The 18817-nt window shown below is 39.0% G+C and overlaps 1 protein-coding gene across 1 annotated transcript in view; it reads left to right on the forward strand.

Moving 5' to 3' along the window:
- The window catches only part of LOC122813726 (nuclear factor 7, brain-like), a 119516-nt gene extending 105642 nt beyond the window's left edge, over positions 1 to 13874 (forward strand). The window contains exon 5 of the mRNA XM_044086193.1: positions 12840 to 13874. Within this exon, the coding sequence (XP_043942128.1) occupies positions 12840 to 13384 (545 nt within the window). The 3' untranslated portion in view covers positions 13385 to 13874. The remainder of the gene's footprint in view (positions 1 to 12839) is intronic.
- The last annotated feature ends 4943 nt before the right edge of the window (positions 13875 to 18817 follow it).

The following is an 18817-nucleotide window of genomic DNA, read 5'->3' on the forward strand; positions in this document are numbered from 1 at the left end:
ACTAAATTGCTGGATCCTCCCTTAAATCAGGACCACCTGTTTGGCAACAAAGCAGAAGAAGTACTTAAAAAGATGTAGGATAAAGCTAAATCTATGCAAACTGTTAAGGATTTCCTACAAGTACAGCCTCCAAGATTTAGTAGGCATTGGCCCTCTAAGAATTGGTCCTTTCCTGTCTCTTCCAGGCCTTCTCAGTCCAAACCCAGAACCAGCAGAACACCCGGGCTTCAGTCCCAGGGTACGCACAGGACAAAGCAGTGGGGGGATCCCACTTCCAAATCAGGGAGTAGTAAGACTCCCCCCTATGGTAAGCTGTCTCAATGACTTAACTTTAAAACTTCCAAGCACTTCTCAACAGACTGCTCCTTTAGGGGGAAAGATTGGTTTGCAAGCAAAAAACTGGGAACTCAATACCCGGGACAAATGGATTTTAAATATAGTTTCCCAAGGATACAGATTTCACTTCCACACGTTACCAACCCAACAGTTGGCCAGATCTACCCCCAGATCAGTGGGCAGAGGCTCAGAAGCAATTACTCTCTCTCTCTTAAGATTAAAGGCTATTCAAACTGTACCAGAAGAGGAAAAGGGACAAAGTTTCTACTCAAGACTTTTCCTGGTACCCAGAAAAGACAACTCATGGCGTCCTATCCTGGACCTTTCTATCTTAAACACCTTTTTGGTGATTCCAAAATTCAAGATGCTGACTCTTCACCAGTTGCTTCCTATGCTAGCCAAGGATGCCTGATTGGCAACACTGGATTTAAAGGAAGCCTACCTGCATTTCCCAATCAGGAAGTCTTGTAGAAGATACCTACGCTTCAAAGCAGGCTACATGCACTATCAGTTCTCTGCACTGCCCTTTGGCTTATCTACTGCAACCAGGGTATTCACAAAGTGCTTAGCTCCAGTCATTGCATTTTGCAGGCAAAGAAATATTCAAATATACCCATAACTGGACGATTGTCTAATTCAGGCAGAAAGCCAGGACATACTTTTGAATCATGTGGCATTTGTACAAAAGGTGCTCATTTGTCTGGGGTACACCATAAATGAAACTAAATCACATCTTGTACCCTGTCAGCGAATTATATTTGTGGGAGCAAGCTTGAACACATCTTCCCAGATGGCTTTCCTCACGCCAGAGAAACAAATTAATTTGACAACTTACTTCAAACTAATGGCCACACAAAAACCCTGCTATCTGCAAGGCAAATGCTTCAAGCCTTGGGGTTCATGGCCTCCTGCATTCTACTAATTCCATATGCAAGACTGCATATGAGGAAACTACAATGGTATCTAAAAAGCCTATGGTGTCAACATTCTCAGGATCTAGAAGCAATGATTCCTATCATTCCTTGTCTACAGTTAGAGTTCCTTTGGTGGGCGGAGGCCTGCCACCAAAACAAAGGACTACCATTCACTCTACCCCCTGCCACCCAAACCCTAACAACAGATGCATCAGACTATGCATGGGGGGCTCACCTGGCAGGGAAATGCATTCAGGGCAAATGGAACCCAAGTCAAATACACCTGCATATCAATCAAAAAGAAATGTTAGCGGTACAGAATGCTCTGACAGCCTTCAAGGACCACATTCTTCCAGGACAATTAATGGTAAAGACGGACAACACCATTGTTATGTGATACATAAACAAGCAGGGGGGTACCCATTCATACCCCCTCTGCAGACTAGCCACGGCTCTGTGGAACACAGTCTTGAGCTACCAAGTGCATCTACAGACTCAATTCCTGCCAGGAAAACTAAATACATTGGCAGACAAACTAAGCAGAAATCTCATGGACCCACATGAGTGGAAACTGGAACCAAAGACTTTCAACATGTTGATAAACAAATGGGGGAGCCCAGATACAGACCTGTTTGCCTCCCCCCAGAACTACCAATTGGACAAATTCTGCACAAGGATTCCCCACAAACAAGCTTGGAAAGTGGATGCTCTGTTCTTCAGCTGGAAAAAGCTATCAGTTTATGCATTTCCTCCTCTGCCTCTCCTCTCCTAAAGATCAAACAGGACAAACCAAGGACGATACTGATTGCACCAGACTGGCCACGCCAACACTGGTACCCCCTCTTGAGCAGTGTATCACTGCTGGCTCCATGGCATCTGCCTCAGACCCCTACCCTGCTGTCACAGCAGGAGAGTCAGATTCTGCACCCTCAGCTTCAAACCCTGACCTTGGCAGCCTGGCTAATTACCTAATCTCTCTGTTACCATCTGTCAGTATTGAAGTGGTGGATGTCATTTTGAGGCAAGGAGGCCTAGTACTAGAAAATCTTATGCTGAAAAATGGAAGAGATTCTGTGCTTGGAACTCAACTCAAGGGATGGGCACAGCAGCGCCCAATTTACCTCAGATTCTTCAATATTTAACTGAGATGCTTCACAAGGACCTTTCTTTTTCATCCATCAAAATTCATGCCTCAGCCATTTCAGCTCATTACAACACAGACCCACCCCTCTTCTCTCATCCACTGCTCAAGCAGTTCCTCAAAGGGGCCAAAAACGTAAGACCACCCAGGATATCCCCAACTCCAGCCTGGGACCTTAACTTTGTATTGGAGAAACTCACTCTTCCTCCTTTTGAGCAAGCTGCTACTGCAGATTTAAAATTCCTTTCTTTGAAAACAGCCCTCCTTTTAGCAATCACTTCAGCAAGAAGGGTATCTGAATTACAGGCCCTTATGGCAGTGGAGCCTTTCGTCATCTTTCATGTGGACAGGGTGTACCTCAGGACCAATTCCTCCTTCATGTCCAAGGTAGTATCCAGTGTGGCTCTTAATCAGTCCATTCATTTGCCAACCTTCTTTTCTAATCCACAGAACAAAGGGGAACGGATACTGCACTCCTTAGATGTGCACAGACAACTTAGATTTTACTTGGACAGGACTAAGCCACAAAGAGATCTGAACAACTGCTGGTGGCATTTGCTGCAGGGGCAGAGGGGAAGGCTATTTCAAAACAAACCATTTCTAAATGGATAGGCCATTGCATTCATTTTTGTTTTAAGCACCATGGAAAATCTATCCCACAGGGGATTAGACCACATTCAACCAGGGCTGCATCTACCTCTACAGCCTTTCTCAGAGGTGTCCCTACCAGGGACATTCTAGAAGCTGCTACCTGGAGTTCTGTACATACCTAAATGTGATGACTGCAACAGTGAATACACTCCAACATCTACATTTATGGTAAGTGTACACAACTGTACTTTCTGAGTTGACAGAGTATGGATTGTATTAAAGACGGGATTGTGGGAGTACAGGGTTGGTTTACATTGCCATTTGTCAGGGTTGTCAATTTTTTTACATTGGTAATATGGAAAGGATTTTACATCGATGTATATACGAACATTTATATGCTATCAAACATTGTCACCTTACAAACATACCACGGTTTGTTACAATTTCAATAGGTTTCTTTTTGGCATTATTGATAGAATGCATAAGGATGCGTCTTATGGGAATTGGGAGAATTTGTTGGCTAAGAGAAAATTTTATTGGCAACTTAGACTGAATGCCAGTTTCCCCTGGTCTTAATGACCGTATTAATTTAATGCCTCTTCTTAAACATAGGGCTATTAACATGTATTAGGTTTTATATTAGTGATGTAGTATTAGTCATTACTAAAAGGGATGTAACGGTTAAAGGGTAGGCATATTTCTAGCCATTCAAACCTGTTTCCGTAGGGTTTTAATAGTATTTGTATTGTTTATCTATTATTAGGTATTTTTAAATTTAAGAACAGTGAATCATTCTTTTTTATATTCATGTTTTTTTTATGTTTTGCCTTCAGCATATATTTTTTTTTACTTGTTATTTCTAACTAATTTCTATGTTAATTATTCGATAGGGCTTAATAAATTTATTGGTCTTGTGCAGAGTACTGGGCGTTTTATTTTGGCAACTTTTCCCCCTTTGTTTATTTTTTACAAGTGTTTTGCATTGTTGACCTTAGGTACGTTGTGTGTTTTTACTTGGTTATTTTTTTACAGCGCTTGGATTTGCCTGCCTCTACACATACTATCAGGGTACAGTTATGTGTATTTTTGAACTCTGAACTGTTTTTTGGAATTCAGCCTTTATCTCCGTGATTTTTGCCAAAATAATTACGATGGCGGATAATGCCGGAATGTGTTCTTTACCCGAGGGTAATGCTGCTCCTGCTGAACATTTGGATACTGCAATCAAGCCAGTTAGTGAAGGAAACAACACAATTGGTGAAACTTCTCTCACAACAGGTCACTCAAATTTAGTCTTCTCTAGATAGACTTAATTTCCCAGAAGTCTTTGCAACTAGTTCTCAAAGGACAGCTACGGTGAACCAGGAAATGGATAACACTGTTAAATGGAAGAGACCGTTGCAGCAGAGGGATGGACTTGATACTGTTAATTGTGAAGAGATTCCTTGTGGATAGAGATTTAATCCAGCGGAAGGCACCTTTACAAGTCTAGATATTTGGTTTAACAGAGAGTTTGTTTTTTTGTAACTATCCTCTATCCACCACCCCAGCACAAATCGGAACTTTTGACTTTCAGGAAAAACTGCACAATTTTGAAAAAAAGATGAGCAGGGTACATGCTTTACAGTACAATAATGCTTACCTTACTGAATGTATTAAACTTAAACGATTCCCGAAGGGACTACATATGTATAAATTCCCAAATGGGGTTTTACATAGACAAGAGGAACTGGAAGAATTATGTATGTTCGACCGGCATGGTCTTGAGTTAATTCAGTTTTTTATTAGAATTAACAACAAGCATATTCAAAAGTTGCTTGAGGATGTTAATGAGCTTAATGTGCAGATTTCTAATAATGTTATTTTCTCTAGTTTTGAGAACCGATTTAATACTATTTTTGAAAGGATTGAGGAACAGTTGAAAGTGAATATGGCCAGAAAACAAAAGAAACTTTGTAGAGATGCTTTGGATTATAACAACCATTTAGCTTACCCCATTCCCAAGGCTTATTTTACAAGAAATATGGAAACCCATACCGATAGAGAAGGGGAAGATAGGGGTGCTGTATGTAGGAATAATAAGGGCCCTATAGATATATACTACGCACAACCATCCCGATAATGATGACAACGTGACAGCCTGATGATCATTACCCGACACTGCAGAGATCAGAAAGGATTGGTAACAAAGCCTGTTTTCAGAACAACAGTTTTTTACCCCAGCAATTACAGCCGGCTGGGAAACAGTACCAGGGGCAAAAACAGTCATGGAGGAAAAACAATAGGAACACGTTCTAGCTAATGAAGGTATTATTGAGGCTTTAGGCGGTAAAATGTTAAGCTTTCAATGATTTAATATCTTTAATTACAGTGCACAAGTAGTCAATCCTACTCATTTTTCTTTACTTAAGAAAGGCCTCAAGTTTGTTCCGAATCAGAGGTGTGACATAGCTAAAGTATTATCAGAACTTAAACTATACACTCGAAAATTAAACTTTAAGATTATGTACCAGGTGTATCAGGTTGAGAACAATCATGATAGGTCTAATTTTAGGAGAAAAAGTACATTTAACCCACCACTGCACCCTTTAATAGCTAATGACGAGAACATTTGTGAGCAAGAAATTTATAGTTTTTAATATAGGCAGTTCTATAATTGAATTAAGAGGAAAACAAATTATTACAAGACCTTGGGATGAACCCCAACATTAGAGTAATGAAACCTGACAGAAAGGGTGGGATGGTCATCATGGATAGTATGGATTATATAAGTTGAACTGGAGAATTGTTACATGATACTCACATCTATGAGGTTACTTGTAAGAATGAGATTAACATAGCTAAGAGGAAAGTAGGCTTAATGTTAAGGGATGCTTTATTTCAGGGGGTGATTAATGAATCCCTGTACAATTGTCTTAGGAATGAACACTGTATTATTCCTAATGCTTTTGTTATCCCTAAAATTCACAAAAATATTGACACCCCACCTTTAAGACTAATTATTGCATCTCATAACAGTCCCACTTACATTTTGAGGTTATTTATTGACCGGTTTCTAGAACCTGTCACTTATATACTTAAAGATTCTTGGGACTTTCTTAGGAAAGTAAAGAATGAATATTACTCAGATACTTGTAGTTTTGTAACTATTGATGTAGTTGACCTCTTGCGTTTATATCACGTCATCGAAAGCCGAAAACCATCTAATCGAACCTAAATAATCTAAAGCACACAATATCGATCATTCAGAACAGCAAATTTTTTTCCCAGGGAAAAAATTTGCTATTCCGAAACACATTCACACAACACAGGCACACCAAAAAAACAGCAATCCACACACATACACGTAAAATCATACTTCTAACCCTACACTAAACTATACAAGCACTACTATCTATCCACTTACCTTAACCCAACCCTAACCCTAAGGTCCGTCACTCTCGCACACTCACCTTACCTGTGCCCTAACCCTAACTCACTTAACCCACCCCTAACCCTAAACTCTGTCACTATCACACACTCACCTTAGCCACACCCTAACCCTAACTCACGTAACCCGCGCCCTAAACCTAACGTCCACACGATCACACACTTACCTGAACCCCCGTAACTTTCCACCACAGTGCTAAAAATAGAGAAGCCACAGAAACGGACAACCAAATTCTTTCCCTAGGAAAGAATTCGATGTTCTGCAGCTTCGCTATTTTTAGCGTTTGATGCATAGTGTTCGACATTGTGGCATCCGACATTATCGGCTTTCGATAACGTGATATGAACCCGACCTCTTCACCTCCATTTTTAATCAAGAGGGATTAGAATTATTTTATGATGCCCTGTGTGAGCTTTCGAAATTTACTAATGATTTTTTTTAATTTTATAATGTTGATTATGGAATTTGTACTTACAAACAACTTCTTTTCCTTTGGTGGGGAATTTTTTAAACAGGTTAAAGGTGTAGCAATCGGTACAAGTTGTGCACCCATTTATGCCACCCTTGTCATGTTCTTTTGGGAAAAGAAATATGTTTTTAATTCAGAATTTAATGATTATTGGTCCTTGTAGTTACATTACCTGGATGATGTTTTTATGGAAAGATAGTACCAGGGACACAGAGAGATTTTTAAACTATATGAATGAGATCTGTTCATATTTCAAGTTTACGGGTAGGATATTGGTTAATGGTATTGATTGTTTGGATGTTACTATAGTTAAGGACTATACTAACTGTTGTTTTAGATCAAAATTATTTAGGAAACCCATGTATTCTAATAGTTTTTTTAGATTATCCTAGTAACCATCCCCGCCATATTAAGAATAATTTGGTGAGAGGTCAAATGATTAGGGGGGGCTCGTATATGTTCGACCATGGATGATTTTAAAAATGAATTGAATAATTTATTCAAAATGTTTGATGAGAGGGGTTATCCCTCTGATATGGTCTGTAAAAATGTTAAAGAAGTTCTAGAGGTTTGAATTTAAACCCATTTTAGGGAGTAATGTTGAGTTCAATTCTGTTACAAATGTTAATATTGATGATAATTTTGAATATTCTATGGTTGTACAGTATGGCGGGTTTAGTAAGAATGTAAAAGCCATACTAATAAAGAATTGGACTTTATTCCAGACCAGTTCTGATTTTATATAGAAGCAGGGTGATAAGCCCCATTTTATATTTAGGACTGATGCTAATTTAAAATATTTCTTTGAACATCCCATTAAAGATAAGGCTGAGCAACGAGGTACGTACAGGTGTGGTAGATGTAGTTATTGTACCTACATTCTAACAGGACGGGAGGTTGTGGCAAGTAGTCCCCCTCAATGGATTGTATTAAAGACGGGATTGTGGGAGTTCAGGATTGGTTTACATTGACATTTTTCTGGATTGGCAATTTTTTTACATTGGTAAGACGGAAAGGATTTTACGTTGACGTATATATATGAACATTTATATGCTATCAAACATTGTTACCTTACTAATGTCATTCAGCCCTGGGAACCTGGTGGACTCAAGTACAATTTTCCAAAATAATTCTCTATATTCCACTCGTGTTTCCCACACTCCTCCCCTAGGGTCAATTTCCACCACCTCTAACACAAAAAACTGAAATTTGGCTTCTGTACAAGCACAAGTGTGTTTGTACAATGCATTACTGTCGATAGTAATGCATTGTACAAACACACTTGTGCTTGTACAGAAGCTAAATTTCATTTTTTTGTGTTAGAGGTGGTGGAAATTGACCCAAGGGGAGGAATGTGGGAAACACGAGTGGAATATAGAGAATTATTTTGGCAAATTGTACTCGAGTCCACCAGGTTCCCAGGGCTGAATGACATGATCTCCCTGGGTCCAGTACTTAAATTAAGATCTGCTAAACTATGAGGAAAAACATCTTTATTTACTTGTTGTAACAAAATTATTATACGAGTCATTTACTTTACTTATACCCAATTGAGATATTTTTAAACTATTTTCTTGAAATATGGACTTGTAATTTTGACAGGTATATACCAACATAAACCACTAGAGGGAGCAAGTGTGCAATATTTTAAAAAAATGTGTGTTAATTTTACATTTTACTATATATATACTTTTTTATACAATTTTTATACATATTTAATAGTTCATGATTAAACACCAGTGACTTTTTAATACAAATATTCATTTCTAGAATAACATCCCTTATATTTATTCATTTTGTATATATTTTTAATGCAAAAATATTTAAATATCTATTTAATTGAACTTTACATTTCATTGGATGACAACTAATTGCTAGCCCTATAAGTTAAGGGGATTGATAGAATACTAACTGCTATCTGATGAAGTTGATGACGAAAACGACACTTTTGTATAACGTTAATGGTTTTTATTGTATTCTGAGTGCATCTACATTCTTGTATTTTCGTGCTGACTCCTGTCTACTATTAAAGGTTTTGTGCCTGTGGATCCTTGGTGCCTCTTTGTTTTGGATTACAAGTTTACATTTGAGCACCAACCGTTCTTTTAAACTACCTTACTAATGCCTTATACAGGCATACCATAGTTTGTTACAATTTCAATAGGTTTCTTTTTGGCATTATTGATAGGGTGCAGAAAGATACATCTTGTGGGATTTAGGAGAACTTGTTGGCTATGAGAGAATTTTATTGGCAACTTAGACTGAATGCCACTGTTTCCCCTGGTCTTAATGACATTATTAATTCGTAAATACAGGGCTATTAACATGTATTAGGTTTTATATTAGTGATGTAGTATTAGTCATTATTAAAAAGGATGTAACAGTTAAAGGGTAGGCATATTTCTGGTCATTCAAACCTGTTTCCTTAGGGTTTTAATAGTATTTGTATTGTTTATCTATTATTAGGTATTTTTAAATTTAAGAACAGTGAATCATTCTTTTTCATATTCATGTTATTTATGTTTTGCCTTCAGCATGTATTTTTTGCTTGTTGTTATTTCTAACTAATTTCTATGTTAATTGTTTGATAGGGCTTAAAAAATGTATTGGTCTTATGCGGAGTACTGGGCATTTTATTTTGACAGAGGTCCAAAGGGGGTGGTGTCTCCATATTCATAAAGGATATGCACACCTCCAGACTAGTAGCCCAGCATAACACATCTGAGGTACGTTAGGTACAACTAACATTGGGTAACACTGGGATTCAGGTTGTAGCCTGCTATAGGTCCCCAACCATGTCCCAAGACTCTCACTCCACGTTCCTAAGCACCCTGGAAACTATTAGCATCCAACCCAACACTCACATACTAGGTGACTTCAACTACCCCTCCATCAACTGGGAAAACTACTCATGCACCAATACACTGGTCCAACGTTTCCTGGAATTCATCAGTTCCAATGCCCTGGACCAGCTCTTTCTTACCCGTACTAGAGGAAGCAACATCCCTGACCTGGTTATTACTAACATGGGCAACAGTTGCTCTACACCAGTAGTCAATTCTTCCCTGGTTAGATCCGACCAAAGACTAATCACCATGAAAATCCACATCTCACCGACACCCCCCCACAAAGGTAACCACCATGAAAAACTTCTCCAAAGCTGACTTTGGGCTTCTAAAAACAGAGATGGCTAACTTGACACCACCCATGTCAATGGAAAATAGATGCATGACTACCAAATCATACACCAATGCACTGTACGAAAACATACATAAATGCATGGAACTAGCCATACCCAACAGAACCAAGATGCTTTCCTTCAAAAAAGGGAAACTAATATGGTGGCCCCCTGCCATTAATAAACTCTACAACAGAAGGAAGAAACTGTTGCAGAAAAAGGTGAAGTCCCAAGACTGGAAAAACACCCGTATTCACCTCAACAAAAAGTTGAGATCCCTCATCAAAACCTCTAAAGCCACCTATGAAGGCAGAATTGTGGCAGACACTAAAAACAACCACAAAGCCTTCTATAGTTATATCAAAAATCTCCATGGCAATGCCCAGGTTCGCTCTGAGTTTCTGCACAAGGGTACCTCCTATACTGAGCCAGCAGATATTGCCAACATACCGGCTGACAGATTAAATGCCATCTTTACCCCTCTCTCCCCCCAAAGGACCATTGACAATAAGGGAGGAATGCCCGACACTCAGAATTACTGCAGCACAAGTTAAAGCTGCATTGTCCAAGGCCAAGAATACAGCTTCCATGGGACCAGACAATATCCATGGATGAGTTTTACATGAACTGCAGAGTGAACTGGCACCACATTTGTGTGTCCTGTTCACTCACAGCTTCACCTCAGGCTTTGTCCCTACCGAATGGCACACTGCTACAGTCATCCCTCTCTATAAAGGGGGAGAGACTACAGACCCTGGGAATTATCGCCTCATTAGCCTGACGAGTCTGATATGTAAGGTTATGGAGCACATCATCATGGATCTAATTAACAAGGATATAGGGAATCTCCAAACTCTAGATCCCATGCAATTTGGTTTTGTGAAAGGTAAATCATGCCTGCTCAACCTCGTTGAATTCTTTGAGTCAGTCAACCAGAGCTATGGATGAGGGCAAGGCAGTTCATACAGCTTACCTCACTCTGGCCAAGGCCTTTGATACCATTCCCCACTCAGGAATTATTGATAAACTCACCAAACTAGGCCTCAACCCTATAGCACTAGGTGGGTTGCAAATTGGCTCACAGATAGAACATACAGTGTGAAGGTAGCGGATTCCAAGTCAGACTGCCGACCAGTCATGAGTGGAGTCCCACAGGGATCAGTCCTGGGTCCTCTCCTGTTTGGCATCTACTTCTCAGAAGTCCAGGGTAACATGAAGGGACTCTGACCATGTTCGCAGATGACTGCAAGCTGAGAGCCATTATTAACTCCCCAAGTGATGTAGACATCCTACAGAAAAGCCTCACTGAGACCAATGACTGATGTCGAAACCATGGCCATAAGCTTAATGCCAAAAAATGCATAGTGATCCCCTTTGGGAAAAACTCAATTCCCACTAATTACCACATCGATGGAAGCCCAATGAACACTGAAGGCGTTATAAGAGATCTGGGATCACAAGTTGACAGCAACCTCTCCTTTGACCGCCACATTGCCACTGTGGTCAGAACGTCCTTCTATGTGGCACATCTCATTACTAAGGGTTTTGCATCCAGGAAGAAAGAGGTCATCATCTCTCTCTCTCTACTCTTCCCTCATTAGACCAATCATCGAGTATAATGCCTCATTTGTCATGTACCTCACTAGACACCTGCAACAGCTGAAAAGGCCACAAAAGTACCTCATGAAGAGGACCCTAGGCCTTAAACACATGTCCTACACGGACAGGCTCAAAACTCTCCGGCTATTCTCTGTCTCATATCATCTACTAAGAGGAGATCTCTGCTTGACTTACAAAGCCATTTCTGATCCAGCTCTGTTAGAAATGCTCCAGAGACCTCAACCCCATTACCACAATCAACAAAACATGCTGGAGGGACAGATTTATAACCCAGAGACTGCCCATGCTCTGGAATAGACTTCCCATACATGTCAAGCAGAGCACCTCACTGGCCCTCTTCAAGAGAAATCTTGATGAGTGGATGGCAAATAGAAAGTTCACCCTGGGGATCACTGCAGTGGCTCTACTTGATAGAGGCAATGGGAATTAACAACAGGTGGCACGATGTCAGGGCACTTTTATGGGCTAGGCTTGTAAAGGCTCTGGGGCCATTAGGCTAGTACACACCTATGAACCTATGACAGCCTTTCCCCCTTTGGTTATCTTTTACAACAGTAATGAATTTTATTCCATCCTGGGTTGGAAAAGGTAGGTAAGACAACGTTTTGTCTTTGATACTAACCCACATAGCATCCCTATGGAAGAAAAGATAAACATTTTTTTTTTTTGTTGTTGTTGACGAAACAAGACCACTTGTCACAAATACCACCTTTCAGAGCTGGTCTGAGATCAATGTCTGGTTGAAAGACTTGCTAGGCGTTTGCAACCAACCAGAAGCTGAAGGAGTTGAACCCAGGGCTACAGAATGAAGCTCGTTGCCAAGTCATAACTTTAACTCTGAGCTAAACTGCCAGGTTAAGACATGAGTTTATTATAATGCTGGAAGTAGCAAGAATATCTCCAGAAGAGCTTTAAAATATTTTGCAGACTAAAGATAACCTATATACACATTTTTCTGCCATTGTGGAAGAGGCTAGAATGGTGTTGATAGTGACAAATGCATGTGAAGCAGTGTAACTGTCATGGGGGGGTGAACATATGCATTAATACTGTGATGTATGAATGGATGGTAACTGTTGATGTTCTGTGCATATCAAACTGTGATGCTTTATTGGCCACATTATTTGAGAATGTGTAAGTATTTATTTCCTTATTTGCAGCCCCAGCTCTGTTGTTACTGGACCCTGAAACTGCTTGCAGAAATCTCATTCTTTCTGCAGACTTGACTAGCGCAAGATACTGTTTCCCACCACAAACATATTCTTATAGTCCAAAGAGATTCATGTCCCTGCTAGCTGTCTTGGGAGCAGAACGTGTCCACTCTGGAAGGCACTACTGGGAAGTTGTGGTGGAGGACAAGACTGAATGGTATGTTGGAGTAGCATTGGAGTCTGTTCAAAGGCAAGGTGTAACAGGATTGAAACTGGACGAGGGATTATGGACATTGTACCACCAGAAACCTAACTTGTACAAAGCCTTTGATTCACCCCCTGTAGTTCTCAGTCTGAAGAAGAAACCCCAGAAGATTGGGGTGTATGTGGATTATGAGGGAGGCCAGGTGTCCTTCTATGATGCACGTGACATGTCACACCTGTACACCTACACTGATACCTTCACTGATGTGCTACGCTTGTACTTAAACCCCTGTGATAATGAATTTGAATGCAACCTTGGACCCCTGAAGTTATTTCATTTAAAGCTGTAGCAGCAGCCAGTGTTAAAAGTGTAAATATTGTTTTTGATGGATGGATAAATGTAATTTTTACTTCCTGTACTTCACCCGCTTAAACTTGATGTACAGTTTGTGACTAAAATGAAATAACTTGTTTTAGCAGAAATTTTTTTTTTTATTTAACTGCTTGTGTTTCTTTAATCATTGTAATGTATCCAATAATGCATTATAGGAAAATGGAATTATGCATTTTCTATTTCTACAGTCCTTAGGCTTCAGTTAAAGTTTCCTGACTAAAATGTTTTTAAGTTAAACAATACAACCAACTTTATTTTGCCCATGGCTAGGCTGGATGATAGCTGATGCAGCAGTCCGTTTAGTAATTCCAAGAGTAGCATCAAGTGACATGGCGGTTGCTGTATATAGAAAACTGAGTATATTTTGTGATATGTACAGTGGATATAAAAAGTGTACACACCCCTGTTACAATGCCAGGTTTTTGTGATATAAAAAAATGAGACCACAGTAAATCATTTCAAAACTTTTCCCACCTTTAATGTGACATATAACCTGTACAATTCAGCTGAAAAACAAACAAATCTGTTAGGGGAAAAATATAAAAAAATAAAAAATGTACAGTAAGCTGGTTGTATAAGTGTGCACACCCTTAAACTAATACTTTGTTGAAGCACCTTTTGATTTAATTAAAACATTCAATCTTATTGGGTACACACCTGCCATCAATTAAAGAGATTCTGTCCTAGTAGGATTTTCCTGACATTTACTCAGTTGGCTGCTACAGCAAAAGCCATGGTTCACAGAGAGCTTAAAAAGCATCAAAGGGATCTGAATGTAATCACTGAAACATAGTAACATTTAGGACTCCTTCAAAAAGTTACTGAAATCTTACTTAGTTAACTCACGGCAATGCAAACATTTCAGCTGAGCACCATATCACATAACATGTTGGTATAAAAGCCTAGTTGTCAACCATTAAGCTTCACTAATCTTGTATATATTGTGCATATTGTTACAGCAAACATCAAAATATTTGTACCTTGTAATACTTTGTATTTGTATCAGAATGTCTGCGATTTAACCCTGTTTATGTCTTATTTCTGTGCTGCTACTGTGTCATAATTTTTTTACCTGTTAATAACCATCAGTGTGTGTGTGTGCGTACTGGTGAAGTAACTGAAACTCCTTAATGTCATCCTGTGTTTTGTTGACATACTTTGGCCAACAAAACAGATGGTTGTCAGGTGTACAAGATCAACAGTCCCCAAGGTATGGGAATATACCCTATACCCAGGGATTGTGCGATCTCAGAGTAGAAGAAATAATTACCAGGGGGTGTGGGGATTGCAAAGAGGGCTTGCCCCTTTGTAGAAAACGTGCATTAAACGTTGCCTGCTGTGAGTTTACTCATCGGAGCATAAGCAATACACGTTTACATGCTATGGATGTAAATAGATAGATACAAACATAAGCATATGTATGTGTGCGTATATCCAATAATATATACGCACCCATACATATGTTTATGTTTGTATCTATCTATTTATTTAGCTATATAGATAGATACATAAGTACATACATACATACATATATATATATATATATATATATATATATATATATATATATATATATATATACACACACACACTTATACATGCATACACTACATATTTATATAAAATGTATGTTGCATGCTTATGGCATCTGTCATGCCTGAAGAAGGTCATAGAACCAACATACCCACGCAGTTAACAAATGTATAACTAAGTCTGTAAATAAATCACAGTTTCAGTCAAGCAATACACAAGTAAATGCATGTATTTGTATACCACTGAGGTAACAGGTAAAATGGAAAATAGATTAGTTTACTAAATACATTTGCTGTTTAAATGTCCTTTCAACAGTGACAGCAGGCAAAGCATTATTTAATTTGTTGTGACAGCAGACAAACTATTATTTTAATTTGTTGTGTAGTTAGTAAATAGAAAATAAAGTAGCAAAAGCTATATGATGTGCTCATGACACTGTTGTCATAAAGAGCAATGGTTAAACCTGTCATCTCTGCAGCAAAGCAGTTAAGGATTCACACTATTTCTACCTAACATTTTAAACTTCAAGATTAAAACCTGAGAGCTGTAATTGCACATATGATTTACTATAGTCTTGTGATCAGTTTTGACCATTGAGTGTACATAATATTAGGATCCCACTTTATGACTTTTTTAAATAAATGGGTGAAATAAAATTTTTGCCAAGGAATATTGTGAGATTCTGCACTGAAGCATACACACATACAAAGGCAGCTGTGAAATAGTGTAACGTCCAGCAGAGTAGCCGTTATCTTTCTAGTGCATGGCAATGCAGCCACTTTTACTGAATGACAGTGCATGCAAATACAGGAAAAGGGAAGCAATTATGTATCCTTTTATGGGCATCTCTGCAGCCACCCAAGAAATAAAGTCCTTCCGTTAAGTAATTTGTATGTAATTGTGAGATCTCTGCTGCATCATGACTGCAAAAAATTAACAACCAGCCAATTTTTAAATTCCCATTCAAGGACCTTCACATGTACCTTTCAGCTGGATACAAGAATATAGGTAGTGTAAATAATAAAATGGATGCACCTTGAATTTTGAGACTCCCAAAACTAAAGTAATAACTCTAACAGAAATGTGACCCAGTGACACTTCTTGGCTCCCCAGAGGTATTAATTCATTCTATTTTCAGGTAACAGACCTGGAGAAAGATGTGGGGGATTGTACTTGCTTTAATCAGGAAATTCTTCATCCTGTCTCTGTTGCTGTTTGCAAAAATCAGTTCTATATCTGACACCAAAGTAAAACTGGCTATTGCTTCAGACCATGCTAGGTGGACATGCAGAAATCCTAATAGGAATAATGTACATCCTTCCACCCGTGTCTGTAACTCAACTACAAGGCACACTTGATAATCTGTTTCAATATAGCAAACACCATAAGATAATACTAGCTTGTTATGTTTACTAAGAATGGAATCATCGATAGACACAGATTCCCGATTTTATTGGTCTAACCCAAATAGTACAATATGGAACAAGACCAAACTATACAACAAACAAAAAGCTAACCATCAATACTTTAGCTGATTTCCCAAACAGGATAAGTGCACACAAATTGTACCCAACTCATTTAGTGGCAACTGCCCTATAATAACCACACAGTCTTTAAAATCTATCAAAACAGTTGTTGTTTGTCTTTCGGCTTTTCCCGGAAAGGGGTCACCACAGCGGAACTCTGGTCCGCTAATGATTGGCAGTAGATTTTTACGAAATGCCAAGGTGCCAGCTCGACACCCAACCTTCAACGAAGGCACACCCATTTATCCACACATGTCTTTCGAACGCTTCCCAACCGCGGGGGGGGGGACATGCAGACTCCACACAGAAGGCACTCCCAAGCCCAGCCGAGAATCGAACGGGAGAACCTCTTGCTGTGAGGTAACAACGCTACTGCCGTACCACCGCGGCATAAAATCTGTCAAAACAGTACCCCATATAATTGAATAGACCCATCCATGATTATAACCAATCCACCTTGTTGACTAAACTTGAACACATACACTGGACAACAGAATACAACTTGCTTACCCAATTACAACCGTTTCAGCTCAATTTGCTCTGTACAACATAGACTATTTCCACTAACAATACAAAGCCAAGACAGAGAGGCAAGAATAATGATATCTCCGGTATGGAACCCTAAACACACAAAGTTAAGCTGAAACTAATATGGTATAGAAACACTGCATTAGACATTAGACAACCACAAACACTTACCTAATACAGACAAAACATTTCTGTCAGACACCTTTCTTGGCACCAATAAGCTTTCTCCAGAAACTACTAATAAACACTGAATACAGCATTAATAAACAGCATTAAACAAAATATTTTACAACTCCATACCCTCAAACAGATTTTCTATTCCTCTTCAGTGTTCACCAACTGTTTCACCACAAAATTATTGGAGTATCCCAAGTTCTGTTTTAAAAAAATGTAACTCCATCACAGGTAAGGAATATGTTACAAAAACAGACATTTATTAGGTATAGAACATAGGGACCCTGCATGTAAATAATATATACATATATTTATGATTCATAGATTCATAGATTCATAGATTAGTACTAAGCTAACTGCCCTTGCGGGCCATTGTAAGCTTAGCCAATTATCCCTTGTGAGACTCAAACCCTGCACCTTGTGTTTGTAAGGCAAACACCTTACCCATTAGACCACCCTCCCTGAAAAAAAACATCTGTTTATTTTCAGTTTTCATTAACTTATTTTTATATTAGTTTGTGTCATGTATTTATATTATTACTCTGTTCAAAATGTGGGCTTTGTATTGTCCGTGCCACTTGTGACTGAAAGAGTCCATGGACCAGTGTAATTACCTGATTTAACAAAGTAAATAAAATAAGAAGCAAACATTGTGTGTTGCAATAGCATTTTTCTTCTTTTAGACAGTAGTAAACTTAATAGAATGTGGTGCCGTGGGGAACCCAAGGACTTGAGCAGTCTGTTTTTAGGCTGTAATCCTCAAGGGTATGGGGAGTATTGAGAAGATGTTTTCAGCAGTGCACCTGGAGCTGGTGACTTGATATTGTTTTTTTTTAACTATGACTGGAGAAGCTTGATGTTAAGAAAAAAAAATGTGCAGAATGATGTGGGACATTTGTCAACTGCCTTTGTTGCATAGATAAAATGCAACAATATTTATTTTTTGTACGTGCAGCATCTTTAGAGTCAGTAGTGTTTTAGTCTTGTGCAACCACAGGGATTAGCTACGAATTTGTCATGCTTAAGGGTCATACTTGTGACGAGGGACAGGAGGGACAGGTTCCTAACCCAGAGACTTCCCACACTCTGGAACAAACTTCCCATTCTCGTCAAGCAGAGCACTTCACTGACCCTCTTTAAGAGAAATCTTGATGAGTGGATGGGCAATAGGAAGTTCACCCTGGGGATCACTTCAGTGCCCTTGCTTGACAGGGGCACTGGGAACTATCTTTGGGCGGCATGATGCCAGGGAATCTTCTTGGGCTAGGCTTATATAGGCTCCAGGACCATTTGCGTAGTACACACCTATGAACCTATGAAGTGGTATTATATGTAGCAAATGAAGGGGTAGCAATACAGTAGTAGAACTGGGAAATGTGATGGAAAAAAGTGTTTGTTCCTTAGTAAAAAAAAGTCATACCAACACAAATTCAAGATGGAAGATTATCCCTGTTTTGAAGCAATACTTGTACAGTAATGGTAGAAATAACACGAAAGTCGTTATAAAGATAAAATTCTGTATAGCAATGCACCTTTCTATAACATTTGGGATAAGAAAAAAAAACATCTTCCCTCTGCAGACAATGGAAAACTAATTTGCTTATTTCTTACAAGATCTTTAAAGTAGC

This window comes from Protopterus annectens, chromosome 10.part0 (genome assembly GCF_019279795.1).
Source record: "Protopterus annectens isolate FY-2018-M chromosome 10.part0, PAN1.0, whole genome shotgun sequence".
Lineage (NCBI taxonomy): Eukaryota > Metazoa > Chordata > Ceratodontiformes > Protopteridae > Protopterus > Protopterus annectens.